Source organism: Physella acuta, unplaced genomic scaffold (genome assembly GCF_028476545.2).
Source record: "Physella acuta isolate Inbredline_101_S28 unplaced genomic scaffold, ASM2847654v3 ptg000160l, whole genome shotgun sequence".
NCBI lineage: Eukaryota > Metazoa > Mollusca > Gastropoda > Physidae > Physella > Physella acuta.
In genome coordinates this window covers 71,211-83,530 of record NW_026731679.1, presented here as the reverse complement: position 1 = coordinate 83,530, position 12,320 = coordinate 71,211, and the positions used below count along the sequence as shown (strand labels likewise).

General features: G+C 32.0%; 1 protein-coding gene across 2 annotated transcripts; it reads right to left on the bottom strand.

The window, feature by feature from the left end:
• Positions 1–213: 213 nt before the first annotated feature.
• LOC131935792 (zinc finger protein 883-like) lies at positions 214–12,016 on the bottom strand. 2 transcript variants are annotated; one of them, XM_059292445.1, is made up of 2 exons: positions 11,978–12,016; positions 214–3,412 (listed from the first exon to the last, which is right to left on the bottom strand). In XM_059292445.1, exon 2 carries the CDS (start codon positions 3,386–3,388, stop codon positions 1,874–1,876), a length of 1,515 nt encoding a protein of 504 aa, XP_059148428.1. In that variant the 5' UTR covers positions 3,389–3,412; positions 11,978–12,016; the 3' UTR covers positions 214–1,873. The 2 variants fall into 2 exon arrangements, with proteins under 2 accessions (XP_059148428.1, XP_059148427.1); XM_059292444.1 differs by lacking the exon at positions 11,978–12,016 and adding an exon at positions 3,770–3,814.
• Positions 12,017–12,320: the final 304 nt, after the last annotated feature.

The following is a 12,320-nucleotide window of genomic DNA, read 5'->3' as shown; positions in this document are numbered from 1 at the left end:
TTTATGTACATAAAGTGTTGTTTAAAAAAATAATAATAAAAATTGACTTACACTTTAGCCATTTTTTATTATTAAAAGTTTCATTAAAATTTCAAATGATTCACTATTTTAAAATTTACATTACAAGGCTTTTTTTTTTTAATAAGGAATATTAAATTAAAACACAATGAAAATTCACATGTTAAAACTAAGATACCAAAATGTAATGATTGCAGCTTTAGTCTTTCTTTTCTTCAAATTTATAATTTGTATGCTGTTGTTGTAAAAAATTAAATGTTAATTTATGACATTGAAATGTGTGGTTAATCTACAAATTGCATAGCCTAAATGAATATGTGAAGAAAATTATTTTATACTCTTTTCAATCACATGCAGAGAGGAGTCTGAGATTTGGCATAAAGTTCATATTGAGAAGGTGTGAAGAAAGATAAAAATCTATATATAACATGTTACAATTGCATTTAAATAAATTTAAAAAAAAACATCTAGCAAAAATAAGGAAGCAACCATAAGCCTTAGCAATGTTTGGAGCAACATGAAGCTTGGGGTTAGTTCCATAAGACATGTAAATAGTGGGGAGGGAGAGGAAGTTTTTACATATGGTCTGTTTGAGTTATACATTGCATCCAGTAGAGTTTGATCATATGATTTGTGATTCTATACCTCTAAATATAATGATTAAGGACATTTAGCAAAAGATGAAAAAGTTTTTACAAAAAATATTTTGTCTGCTCAGAAGTTTTGATGTCACTGTATCTATTGGCCAGATGCCACTGTGACTGCTGGCCTGATGTCATTGTACTTGTCTAATGGAGGTTGTTTTACCTGTCAACCTGATATTCTGTCATGTTGCTGTATGTCTTACTGAGCTGTTTGTGGGTAGTGTAAATGTGTAAAGTTATGAATGAGAATTGTGTTTCAGTACTTATATTGTAAGCATCTAGTAAATGTAAATAATACATTGAAATTGAACAGCATATTTTATTTTAGTTAATTTCTGTTATTGTTAATGTGTTTTATCAGAATTGGTAAACTCCCTTGTACCAATGAATGTGCATTGTCAATTTTATATAATCTGAAACAGGCAAATTGACTGCGTGGCCTGAACAAAACCATGCCGGTATAAAAATAAAACCCTGGGTCTCTAAAGTGATAGCTTACTTCTTCAATCATACATATTTACCATTAACACAAAAAGAAGTAGGATACATAAAGAAAAAAATGTACACATGCACGTGAAATAATAGAATAAATTTCTTTTTTACAGTATGTATAATAATTGTCAAGGTATACTCTTTGACTAAAGAACCTTTTCATAATACAAAAATGTATTAACTATGACCCACTTTTGGTTAACCACTAGTTAAATTTATGTGAAAAAATTTATGAGAAAAAAATTATAAGAAATTTAATAGTAAAATTTGCTATAGATATTGTTTACGTTAAAAAATGACATTAAATTTCTTTTAAGTTATGATGAATTTCTTTGACAAAAAAAAAAAACATTTCCTTACCAACATCACATTCCTCTGTCTTACTTATAGAATGAATTTTTAGAGTATTTAAATTAGATATTTTAGATAATCCCTTGAGAAAAACACCATTTAGACTAATACTTCTAAAAAATCTTTAATGACAAATACCACATTTATGTGGCTTGTCTCCTGAATGAACTTTTTTATGTGCACTTAATTGAGAACGTTGAAGAAACCATTTATAGCCAAAAAAAAAGCTTTTTATGTGTAGTTAAATAACTATTTTAAGTAAATCATTTAGAACAAACAGCAAATTCATATGGCTTTTTCCCAAAAGAACAAAATCATCTCTTAATAAATCACATTTCAAGGCAAACCTTATAGGACAAACATCACATTCATCGTGATTCAGGTGGCCTTTCATCTGAATGAATCTTTTTATGTGCTCTTAAATTAGAACTTAAAGAAAACCTTTTATGACAAACATCACATTCATGATGCCTTTCTCCTGAATGAACCCTTTTATGTTTACTTAAGTAAGAACTATCTGAAAACCTTTTCTGACAAACATCACATTCATGTGGTTTATCTCCAGAATGAATCTTTTTATGTGTTCTTAAAATAGAAATTTGAGAAAACCTTTTCTGACAAACATCACATTCATGTGGCCTTTCACCAGAATGAACCATTTTATGTCCTCTTAAATGACCACTTCGAGAAAACTTTTTATGACAAACATCACATTCATGTGGTTTATCTCCTGAATGAACTTTTTTATGTTCTCTTAAATGAGAACTTTGAGAAAACCTTTTATGACAAACATCACATTCATGTGGTTTATCTCCTGAATGAATATTTTTATGTGTTCTTAAATGAGAACTTTGAGAAAACCTTTTATGACAAACATCACACTCATGTGGTTGATCTCCAGAATGAATATTTTTATGTCTTCTTAAATGAGAACTTTGAGAAAACCTTTTATGACAAACATCACACTCATGTGGTTTATCTCCAGAATGAATCTTTTTATGTGTTCTTAAATCAGAATTGGTATAAAACCTTTTATGACAAGCATCACATTCATGTGACCTTTCACCTAAATGAACAGTTATATGTTTTCTTAAATTCGAACTATATAAAAATCTTTTCATACAAACATCACATTCATATGGCCTTATTCCTGAATGAATCCTATTATGTTGATTTAAGTTAGAACTTTGAGAAAACCTTTTATGACAAACATCACATTCATATGGTTTATCTCCAGAATGAAAATTTTTATGAATTTTTAAATCAGAAATTCTAGAGAACCTTTTATGACAAACATCACATTCATGTGGTTTTTCTCCTGAATGAATCTTTTTATGTCTTCTAAATTGAGAAATTTGAGAAAACTGTTTAAGACAAATCTCACACTCATATGGCTTATCTTCAGAATGAACATTTTTATGCATATTACTTTCAGAACTTTGTGAAAATGTTTGATGATAAACAATTTTATTTCCGTTGTCCCTAGACAACTGTAGATTTTCTTTAAGTACATTTTCTTGTTTATCCTCAAAAAATAAAAATTCTGTTGTGAAATCTTGTTTTAAATTTTCATTAGGTGATAATTCTGGTTTTAAATTTTCAGATGTTGAAAATACTGCTGATGCAGCTGGTTTCTTATTATTTTTTTCAATTGAAAATGTATTATCAGGTTTAACATCTTGATAAGTTTTAAATGACATGTTAGGTTTTATATCCTGGAAATTAATAAATGTCAATAATTCTGTTTTGATGCCAGCAGAAGATGAAAATATGGTCGATATATCTGGTTTCAAATCTTCAGAAGATGAAAACTCTGTTAATTCATTTGACTGTATATCTACAGTAGATGAAACTGCAGCTAACACATCTGTTTCCACCTCCATGCTGGACAGCTTCTTAGATATGAACTGATGATTTAAAAAATGTAAATGTTAAACTGGTGGTTAAATAATCAAAACAACTTATTACTAATAACATGGCAAAATTTGTAACACATGCCAGACTTTTGTCAGTCTGATTACTAATGATTACTCAGTCAGATGTAATTTTAAAATAGACAACCAGTTATGCAAAGTAATCAGGACTGCACAATAATATCTGAAGCTACCAGTTTCTTAAAAATTATTGTTAAAAATAGAAATACTAAGATATTAATAACAAAAATCAAAACTTGATTTGCTTTTGTTAGTTTTTAAATGTAAGTAATAAGTGCTTAATCTTATCCAAATATGTAATAAAAAGTGTTAAAAATTAATTTTAATTACAGTTCTAAACTGTCATAAACAGCTTAATAAACACTTGATTTCTTTAGGCAGCTTGGCACTAATTTGCACCTTTTGTAGTTTAGTGACAATATTTGTACACAATAGGACTTGTAATTTCTTGCAACAATTGTAAAAACTTTCAATGCTATTTTATTCGTATGGCTGGGAACTAATATATGTGCATGCATAAATGTTTTGTATATATGGATTTATTAATTTGTTTAGAGGTAGTGCAAGGAAGGCTAGGGGACGACACTGTTACTCTACTAAACTGGCTTAGCTATTTTAAACTACGGAATGAACACTACACCAATGGTGTCCTCTTCCAGTTTTAGAATATAAAGAAATGAACTTTTTCATTCAAATTTGACTTAGATCTAGATTTTATAAATTTACTTATCAAGACCTACACTATGAAATGTATACAATTTTCTTGGTCAAACTAATAGAGAAGTTGCACAAACATGATGTTTACATCCGCCATGATGATGCCCTAGCCCAGCACTGGTCTTCTCTATGTATTTTATATTGCTAGTCCCTAAGTTTATTTTAAAAACTAGCCTCCCACAGGACAGTAACAATATTTGAAGGAACTTAAATTATTCAGGAACCTATTTTTTTTATTTTTGTCCAGCTGATAGACAATATGAATATAATAAATAACTGCCAAAATGTGAACATCTATCGGAATCTATCCCATCAAAAGTGAAAGCCATAACTCCAGAGAGACAGCCTCAAGAATACCCAAGATTCTAGAAAGTTCGACCTCACAACAATTGTTGTGGTCTTGGATGCACACTATTAAGTATGAAAAGGTCTATTAGTCATTCATGTCAACTATATTGAAAAAAAAAAGAAAAATTACTATACAGGCATATATTAAAACAATACAAAATAACCATATTAAACAACAAAATCAACACAACAGACATGCGAATAGACAATTTTTCAAGGGAAACTACTCTATTATTGTTTTTGAAACATGGCTGCTGCTTGTATTTACTCATTGTTGTCTCGAACTGGGTAGTTTAAAGTTTATTCCAGGATATTTTTGGCTGGTTTGGTCATAGATTGTAATTTGTTATTCATTTATCTGTTATATTATGTAAAATATGTCATAAATATGGTCGAATGAAAGAAATATTCATTAGTTACCTGTATCGCACATTATAAGCTAGTAGCTGCTTTGGAAATTATGATGCTAAACTAAGGTTTTACCGAGAAGAGTTATGATGACTATTAATATTGATTAATATTATTATTATGAGACCTCATCCAACTTTCTCAGCCATCGGCATAATTTTACCCCACTAAGTCAGTACTAATACTACTACATGAACTACACTACTTATACTACACTGAGTCACACTCCATTGATAATCAGGTTTTTAAATGCTTAAATGTAAGCTCTAAAAATGTTTTTTACTCTGGGGAAGTGTTTTATTATTACTCAATCAATCAGTCCGTCAAAGCCCATCCAACCTCTTCACCTTTTCCGGAACCGGCGTTTAGATTATTATTAGCAATACTCACAAACCTAGTGGGAGTGGTTCGTTGCTAACAACAACATGGCTACCTAAGCGGATGCTTAGTTTCGGACATTTTTCTTATATGCTCAAGTGACTTTCTAGGAATTAGTTTTAAAAGGGTTTACCTCATGAAAAATCGAGTTTTTTTCACGTGATGTAAACTAATTATAGATGGCAGTGCCAAATATGCCAGAGAAACTCTATAAATTACTTTGCATAATGAAGACCGAAGGTAAAAAAGTGGTGCCGATAAACATTCGTATATCTTTTTAAATATTAGTTACTACGATGTAGATCGGTGACCGAAAGTACATCAATATTAGATATAAATATTAAATTTAGCAGTCTGTGGAAAAATAAATCGAATGTTACATGCGGTTTTTCTTTTTACAAATTCTCTAAAACAGTCAACATCAAAGGTCAAAATTGTATGACCCACATGACTGCTATTGGGCAGGAGACGTTTGTCTAGGTGGCCCTATCACAACTAAAAAGGTTGTATTCTTAATTTCAATGGATGCGTGGTCCTGGCATAATTTTTTTCAGCTTATTTTGCTAGCGTAATTAGACTAATTAAGCCTAATTATGGATATTTCACCTTGCTTTTGGATTATACTATGACTCTAAAACCACAACAATCTGTTATTTTTTTTTTTGTTGATCCCTGGAATTAGTATTTAGGCCTAATTATTTGTTTTCAAATTTGTTATAGCTTAATTAATTTGTCTTAATTCTTATTAATTTCATAAATTTTAATTAGGCTAATTATAATATTATTTTCACTGGTCTTCGTTGATACATTTATTAGGCTTAATGATGTTAATATTATTACGATTTTAGAGGCCTGATAAATTAAATGACTTTAGCGTTGGGTCTAAGTTTACATTACTAATTAGTACTTAGTAAACCAAGTACGCATAGACTAGGACATGTTTCGCATCGGCGAAACTTTGTGAATAACACACCTGTCCCAAGTCCAGTGAGAGAGGAGGGTTAGATTCATTGGTAATCTATCGTTTTGGGTACGTAAAATCGCCCGCGACTAGTAATGTGAAAAACAGGTGACTCCTTACATTTTAATAATTATTTCACATTTTGAGGAGGATTTATGTTTTAAAAATACAAAAATGTTTCCTTGTTTCATTTATGTACCTGTTTTTAAACAATTGAATTAAAACTTTTCAGTAATAAATGAAGACTAGTGATGTTTCCAACAGATGCAACCATGCTCATTAACTATAGCAGCCATCTTGTTAAAGTTTTATTTTTATAGACTTAAAGCGCAAGATTCAGGCGGAAGTCACTCTATTTTACAAATGGCTGCTGTTTATATAGCAAACCTTGCTTGTAGACACTGCTGTTTAAAGTTAATTTCTGGCCTATATTGATATATTTAGCCATTGATTTAGGTTTATTATTCATTTATCTTGTTTTATTTGACACAAACATATCACAATATACTTCTATTACAGCCTTGACAATGACGTAACGTTTTCGTACATTAATAGCCGCGGGCGATTTTACGTACCCAAAACGATAGATTACCGATTCATTTTACAATGAAATCACTAGAATTTTATAAATTGCCCAGATTAAGCATTGCTAAAACACTTACACTAGTTAATAAAACATGGATGGGATAGAATATCTTTGAAAAGTTTAGATCTATTCTATATTCTTAAACATATTTTATTGACGCATATTGGTCATCAAATTCATTAATCTGGGTTTAGTTTTCCTTTTTAAACATCCTTCCATTAAAAAAAGGAAATCAAATATTTTTAAAAATATAGATCTAGATCTAATTCCATCTTGCGATTTTTATTCTGACGAAGACAGTGTCCATATGAATAGAAATGTGGTAATAAAATAAAATGTACTGTGCATATTCTGCTAAAATCAAATCAGCTGCAAGGTCAACCCTGCAGAGTTCTTCTCTTCAGATAGGCATATGGTTGTCACGGATTGTTTGGCTTGCAATGCTGGGAGTGGCCAATGGACACCAGCGAGTTGACGAGATTCCTACCGTAATGTTGTTGACATGGAATAAAAATGTGCTTTTTTTAGTTTTAGGACCACAAAACTAATAAAAGATAAAATTTTATGAAAAACTTAAGCCTAAAATTAATTCAGAAATGTAATATTTTAGAATCAATGCTATACAAGTTGCAGATCCAGAGAACTTGAAAATAATTTGTTGAGTTTAAGGCTACATTTCTATTTATTTTCATCAAGCCTAAGTTATAACCCAATGTTTCACTTTTGTAAGACAAACATTGATTGGCTGTAAAGGAACTCCGTGATCGATTTCTGACAGCCCCACTTTATAGTTATTTTGGTTTACAAAACTTTGCAGATCAAGTTTTTAGATAACTATGCAAATTTAAACACCATGACCTATTTTTTCTATTTTTAGCTTACAACGTGTACATTACATGTGAAAACCAAATTTTTTTTGCTTTTTTTTTTTAAATTTTTATTTAGTTACCGAAAATTTTAAAAACATCAAATACACCCAATCTTTAGTAAAGTCCGAAAAAAACCATACAGACAGGATTTTATAACCATATTAATTGTAACTACGCCGTGCCTGATTTTTAAATTAATTTATGCTCCTCTCAAATACCTTTGAGACTTTTCTCGCTGGTGTCCATAAATAAAAATCAGTAATTAAGCTCCAAATGAGTTTATTATCAACAAATTAAGTATTTGATTGATTAGAGATTGATCTCTAGTTTTCATTGGTAATGTTTAAATCGAAAAATAACAAATTTTATAATTAATGAGTATCGCTATTATTAATTATTATAAAATGGCGGTAATCTATCGTTTTGGGTACGTAAAATCGCCCGCGGCTAGTAATGTACGAAAAAGTTACCTCATTGTCAAGGCTGTAATAGAAGTATATTTTGATATATTTGTGTCAAATATTATAGATAAATGAATAAATAACCTAAATCAATAGCCAAATATATCAATAGGGTAAAGGAGGGCGTTAAGAGCCGTGTGGTATTAAGCCCCAATCAACACCCCACCCCCACAAAACCCCCAATAACACTGCTAATCTACTTCTGAGGTAACAACCACTGCTGTTCTTTGATAACAGAGAAGCAGAGGATTAATTTTATGTAATTTATGACCCACTTGGTCCAATAGGGAGAGGATGAGACAGGATTTAATCCCACTGCTCTTTCCCTAAAATTTCTCATCTCCATAAAACCATTTTGTGAACTTTTTTTCCAAATAGACATAACTTGGGAAACTTTACTTTGTAATAAACCAAATGAATTTTTCAAGCCCATTCTTTGTTCCTGTATTAGAGCATTGGTTGTTGTACATTTTAACACTATTTTTATAGCTATGGCTAGAATAGTTTTATTTTGGTGAATTTTTTTTGCACAGTGATTATTGGTAAAAGTAAAGTTTCCCTTTCAAACCTGGCGGTCTATGGGGCAAGTGAAGTAGAGTTCACTTGTTTCTGTGACCTCGGCATATGAAGAGATAGTGTGGTCAGCACTATGCCCAGCCGCTTTTACTTTCCCTAACATAAGTTAGGTACCCATCAGAGTTGGGTGGACTCAGGGACGGTCTACTGACTTGAACCCGGATTCGAATTCGAGACTTACGGGTTAGCAGTCCAGCTCTCTACCGCTAGACCACTCCGTCCCTTATTGGTGCCAAAACAAAATGGCCGACATTTGTCCCATTTTACCATGCTATAAAGTTTGTATCATTATCAGAGTAAAACTTGACTGATCATTACCATAATGGTTTTATTTGTTAGATAATAACTAAATCTACATGATAGATAATAACTAAATCTACATGAATACATTAATTTTGTCCACTAGCTTGCCTGTTTAGAAAAGTTATAACAGATACTGTTATGTGGCTCTTGAAACCCTAAGTGCAAGTTTCTCATTTATTAGACCACTGAATATGACACTGGTATAGGAATAGTTAACACAAAATGTATTAATTGTTAAACAGACTTGTGTCTAAATGATAGAAATACAATTCTAACCTGCTAAAAAGTAAAAATTCAGCCATCTGATGTTAGCAAGGTAATTTTAAACTGGTACATGTACTTATTACCCCTAAGGGGCAATACAGCTGACTCAGCCCTACCTGTTTCTAACCAACCATAAAACTTCTACAGATCTCAGACAATCTGGGGTGGCATGTTATGTAATATATGACCTTCATGGTCTAGCAGGGTGGAGACCAAAGAGGAATCAGTACCACTGCTCTCCCATCACAATTTCTCACCCCAATGATACCCAGCCCCCACCTGTATCTAACCCACCATAAAACTTCATCTCTTTGTAGGTAACATGGACTTAGTTCTTAGATCTCAGCCAACCAGAGATAGCATCTCCTTATGTAATTTATGGCCCTCAGGGTCCAGCAAGGAGAACAAGGGGAATCCAGTACCACTGCTCTCCCCTCACAATTTCTCACCCCAATGATACCCAGCCCCTACCTGTATCTAACCCACCATAAAACTTCATCTCTTTGTAGGTAACATGGACTTAGTTCTTAGATCTCAACCAACCAGAGATAGCACCTCCTTATGTAATTTATGGCCCTCAGCGTCCAGCAAGGAGAACAAAGGGGAAACCAATACTACTGCTCTCCCCTCAACATTTCTCACCTGTTATGTAATGTATAGCACACATGGCTTATCAGGGGAAAGCATTAAGGCAGATTAGTTAGTACCACCCCTTTTTACATACAAGAATGTTAACTCTGGACAGCTACACACTAGTATACTAGCTACACACTAGGCATACTAATGTGCCTACTGCAAACTACTAGACTTTAGGGCTTAGGCCCTATGTACACCTGCAATTGTATCAATTGTAGACTGGGCCCATTGGGGCCTAGTGATAGCTAGTATCAGTTAAAGTGTGTGTACACAGCATTAACTATTTTGGGGTTAGAAATTATTATTTTTATTGCGGTGTTAGTCTAAACAAGGAGATAATACTTATTGCCCCATCGCCCGGCTCCTTTCACCCCAAATGCTGATTTTGGGGGTATGACAATAAATGTTCAATTAAACCCATTTAAAGTATATTTAATACACTTTGTTATTATTTTTATATTGTGTAAGATATGTTAGAATAATTTTGCCATATTTTCAATACTAAAAAATTCTTAGATTAGTAGAAATCTTTAAAAATGTACAGGTTCTAAAAAGTGTGGCTCTTAACGCCCTCCTTTACCCTATAGTCAAGAAATTAACTTTTAACAGCAGTGTTTGCGAGCAGGATTTCCTATAGGCCTATACTATAGGTTGAATTATGGATTTTTTAAAATAAAATATTCTGTTATTTCAAATACACCATTAACTTCCTTACCCCTTAAGAGAACATTTGACACCTCATTTAAATATCTAGCTTACTCGGTTGACGAGAAAATAGAGAATTTGAAAATTAATCAAAAATGGAAAATGAATGACAAATCAGCGTTCTTGGCCCTCGACCGGCATAGGCCACGCAGCGTTGACGAGGTTAACCACCGGTCACGAATGCAGCAACTGTCGGCCCACAGTGAAGAAAAAATCAATATACTAATAAAATTACTAATACAATAATAATGTCCATAATTTTACTTTTTCCACACATGCTACAATTGAATTATAATTAAAATACTAGACTTAACAGTTCATTCCGTAAAAAACAAAAACTAGTTGTTTCTGTCTGGCAACTAGCGTAACAATGACGCAACGTTACTAAAAATAGCAGAGAGAAATTGTCGCATGGTTACTTACGGGGTAATTGGATTTTTGGTAGAGATCATCCATAATACTGTAAATATACATGGTAAATATCTCAATTATATATTAATCTACCATTATACGGGCCGTTTTCCCCGTTATACGGTCGTTTTTGGCCGCGGTTCAGTTTATACGGAGAGTGCTCCACTGGAAATCCTCTCATTATTTACAACTACAATTCTAGCGTTTTTTTCTGGCATTCTAAGGCATATTATCCATTTTATTAGCATCTTGTGTTAAAATAATGATAAGAATTTGCAAGATTAACAGTTTTTTCATTTGTCGTGGATTGGACCCTAAAATAAACGTAAAAACCATCAGAAAACGACGCGTGACGTTTCAGGGTCAGAGGTCAATCCAGCCATCTAAGCAATGAGGCGGCCTACTATACTATATTATATAGTATATAAACAGCAGCCATTTGTAAAATATAGTTGCCTTCCCCTGATCTCGCGCTATAAGTTAACAAAGAAAGAACTTAAACAAGATGTCTGCTATAGTAAATGAGCATGGATGCATCTGTTGGAAACATCGCTAGTATTCATTTATTATCGAAAATTTTTAATTCAATTGTTTGAAAACAGGTACATAAATGAAACAAGGAAACATTTTTTAATTTTTCAAAACACAAATCCTCCTCAAAATGTGAAATAATTATTAAAATTTAAGGAGTCACCTGTTTTTCACATTACTAGTCGCGGGCGATTTTACGTACGTACCCAAAACGATAGATTACCATTGAAAATGGCGTCCTATGAGGTTTTTAATATTCAATATGGTCGTCTGTACGGGCAATGGTTTGTTTCGACCGTTGATTTATTATATAATTCTATTTTTATATCATAGTGAAGATGTTATAATATTATGTACAAATAAAAAAGTCAATTATACACACACCTACTTTAGTTTATTTTGACTTCAAGCACAAGAGTGACTATAAAGAAAAGCGTGGATCTCTTCCTAAACATAAATAAAGGTATCCTATAGATACTAAAATGACCCACGCTTTTCTTTATAGTTATTTAAATAGTAGTCTATAATTTATTTTCTACTTTTTAGTGCATTAGTTCATAAAAGCTTGTTATTAAAACGGTTTTTTATGAATTTTTGTTCAGTACTTTACATGTTTTATTTACAATAGTGTTACATGACTAAAAACCATTGCGCGCCTATTGAACGTGATGGCGCAGCTATTGAAGGTGATGACGCGTGTGGTGTGGTTGGATAGACATGCCTACTA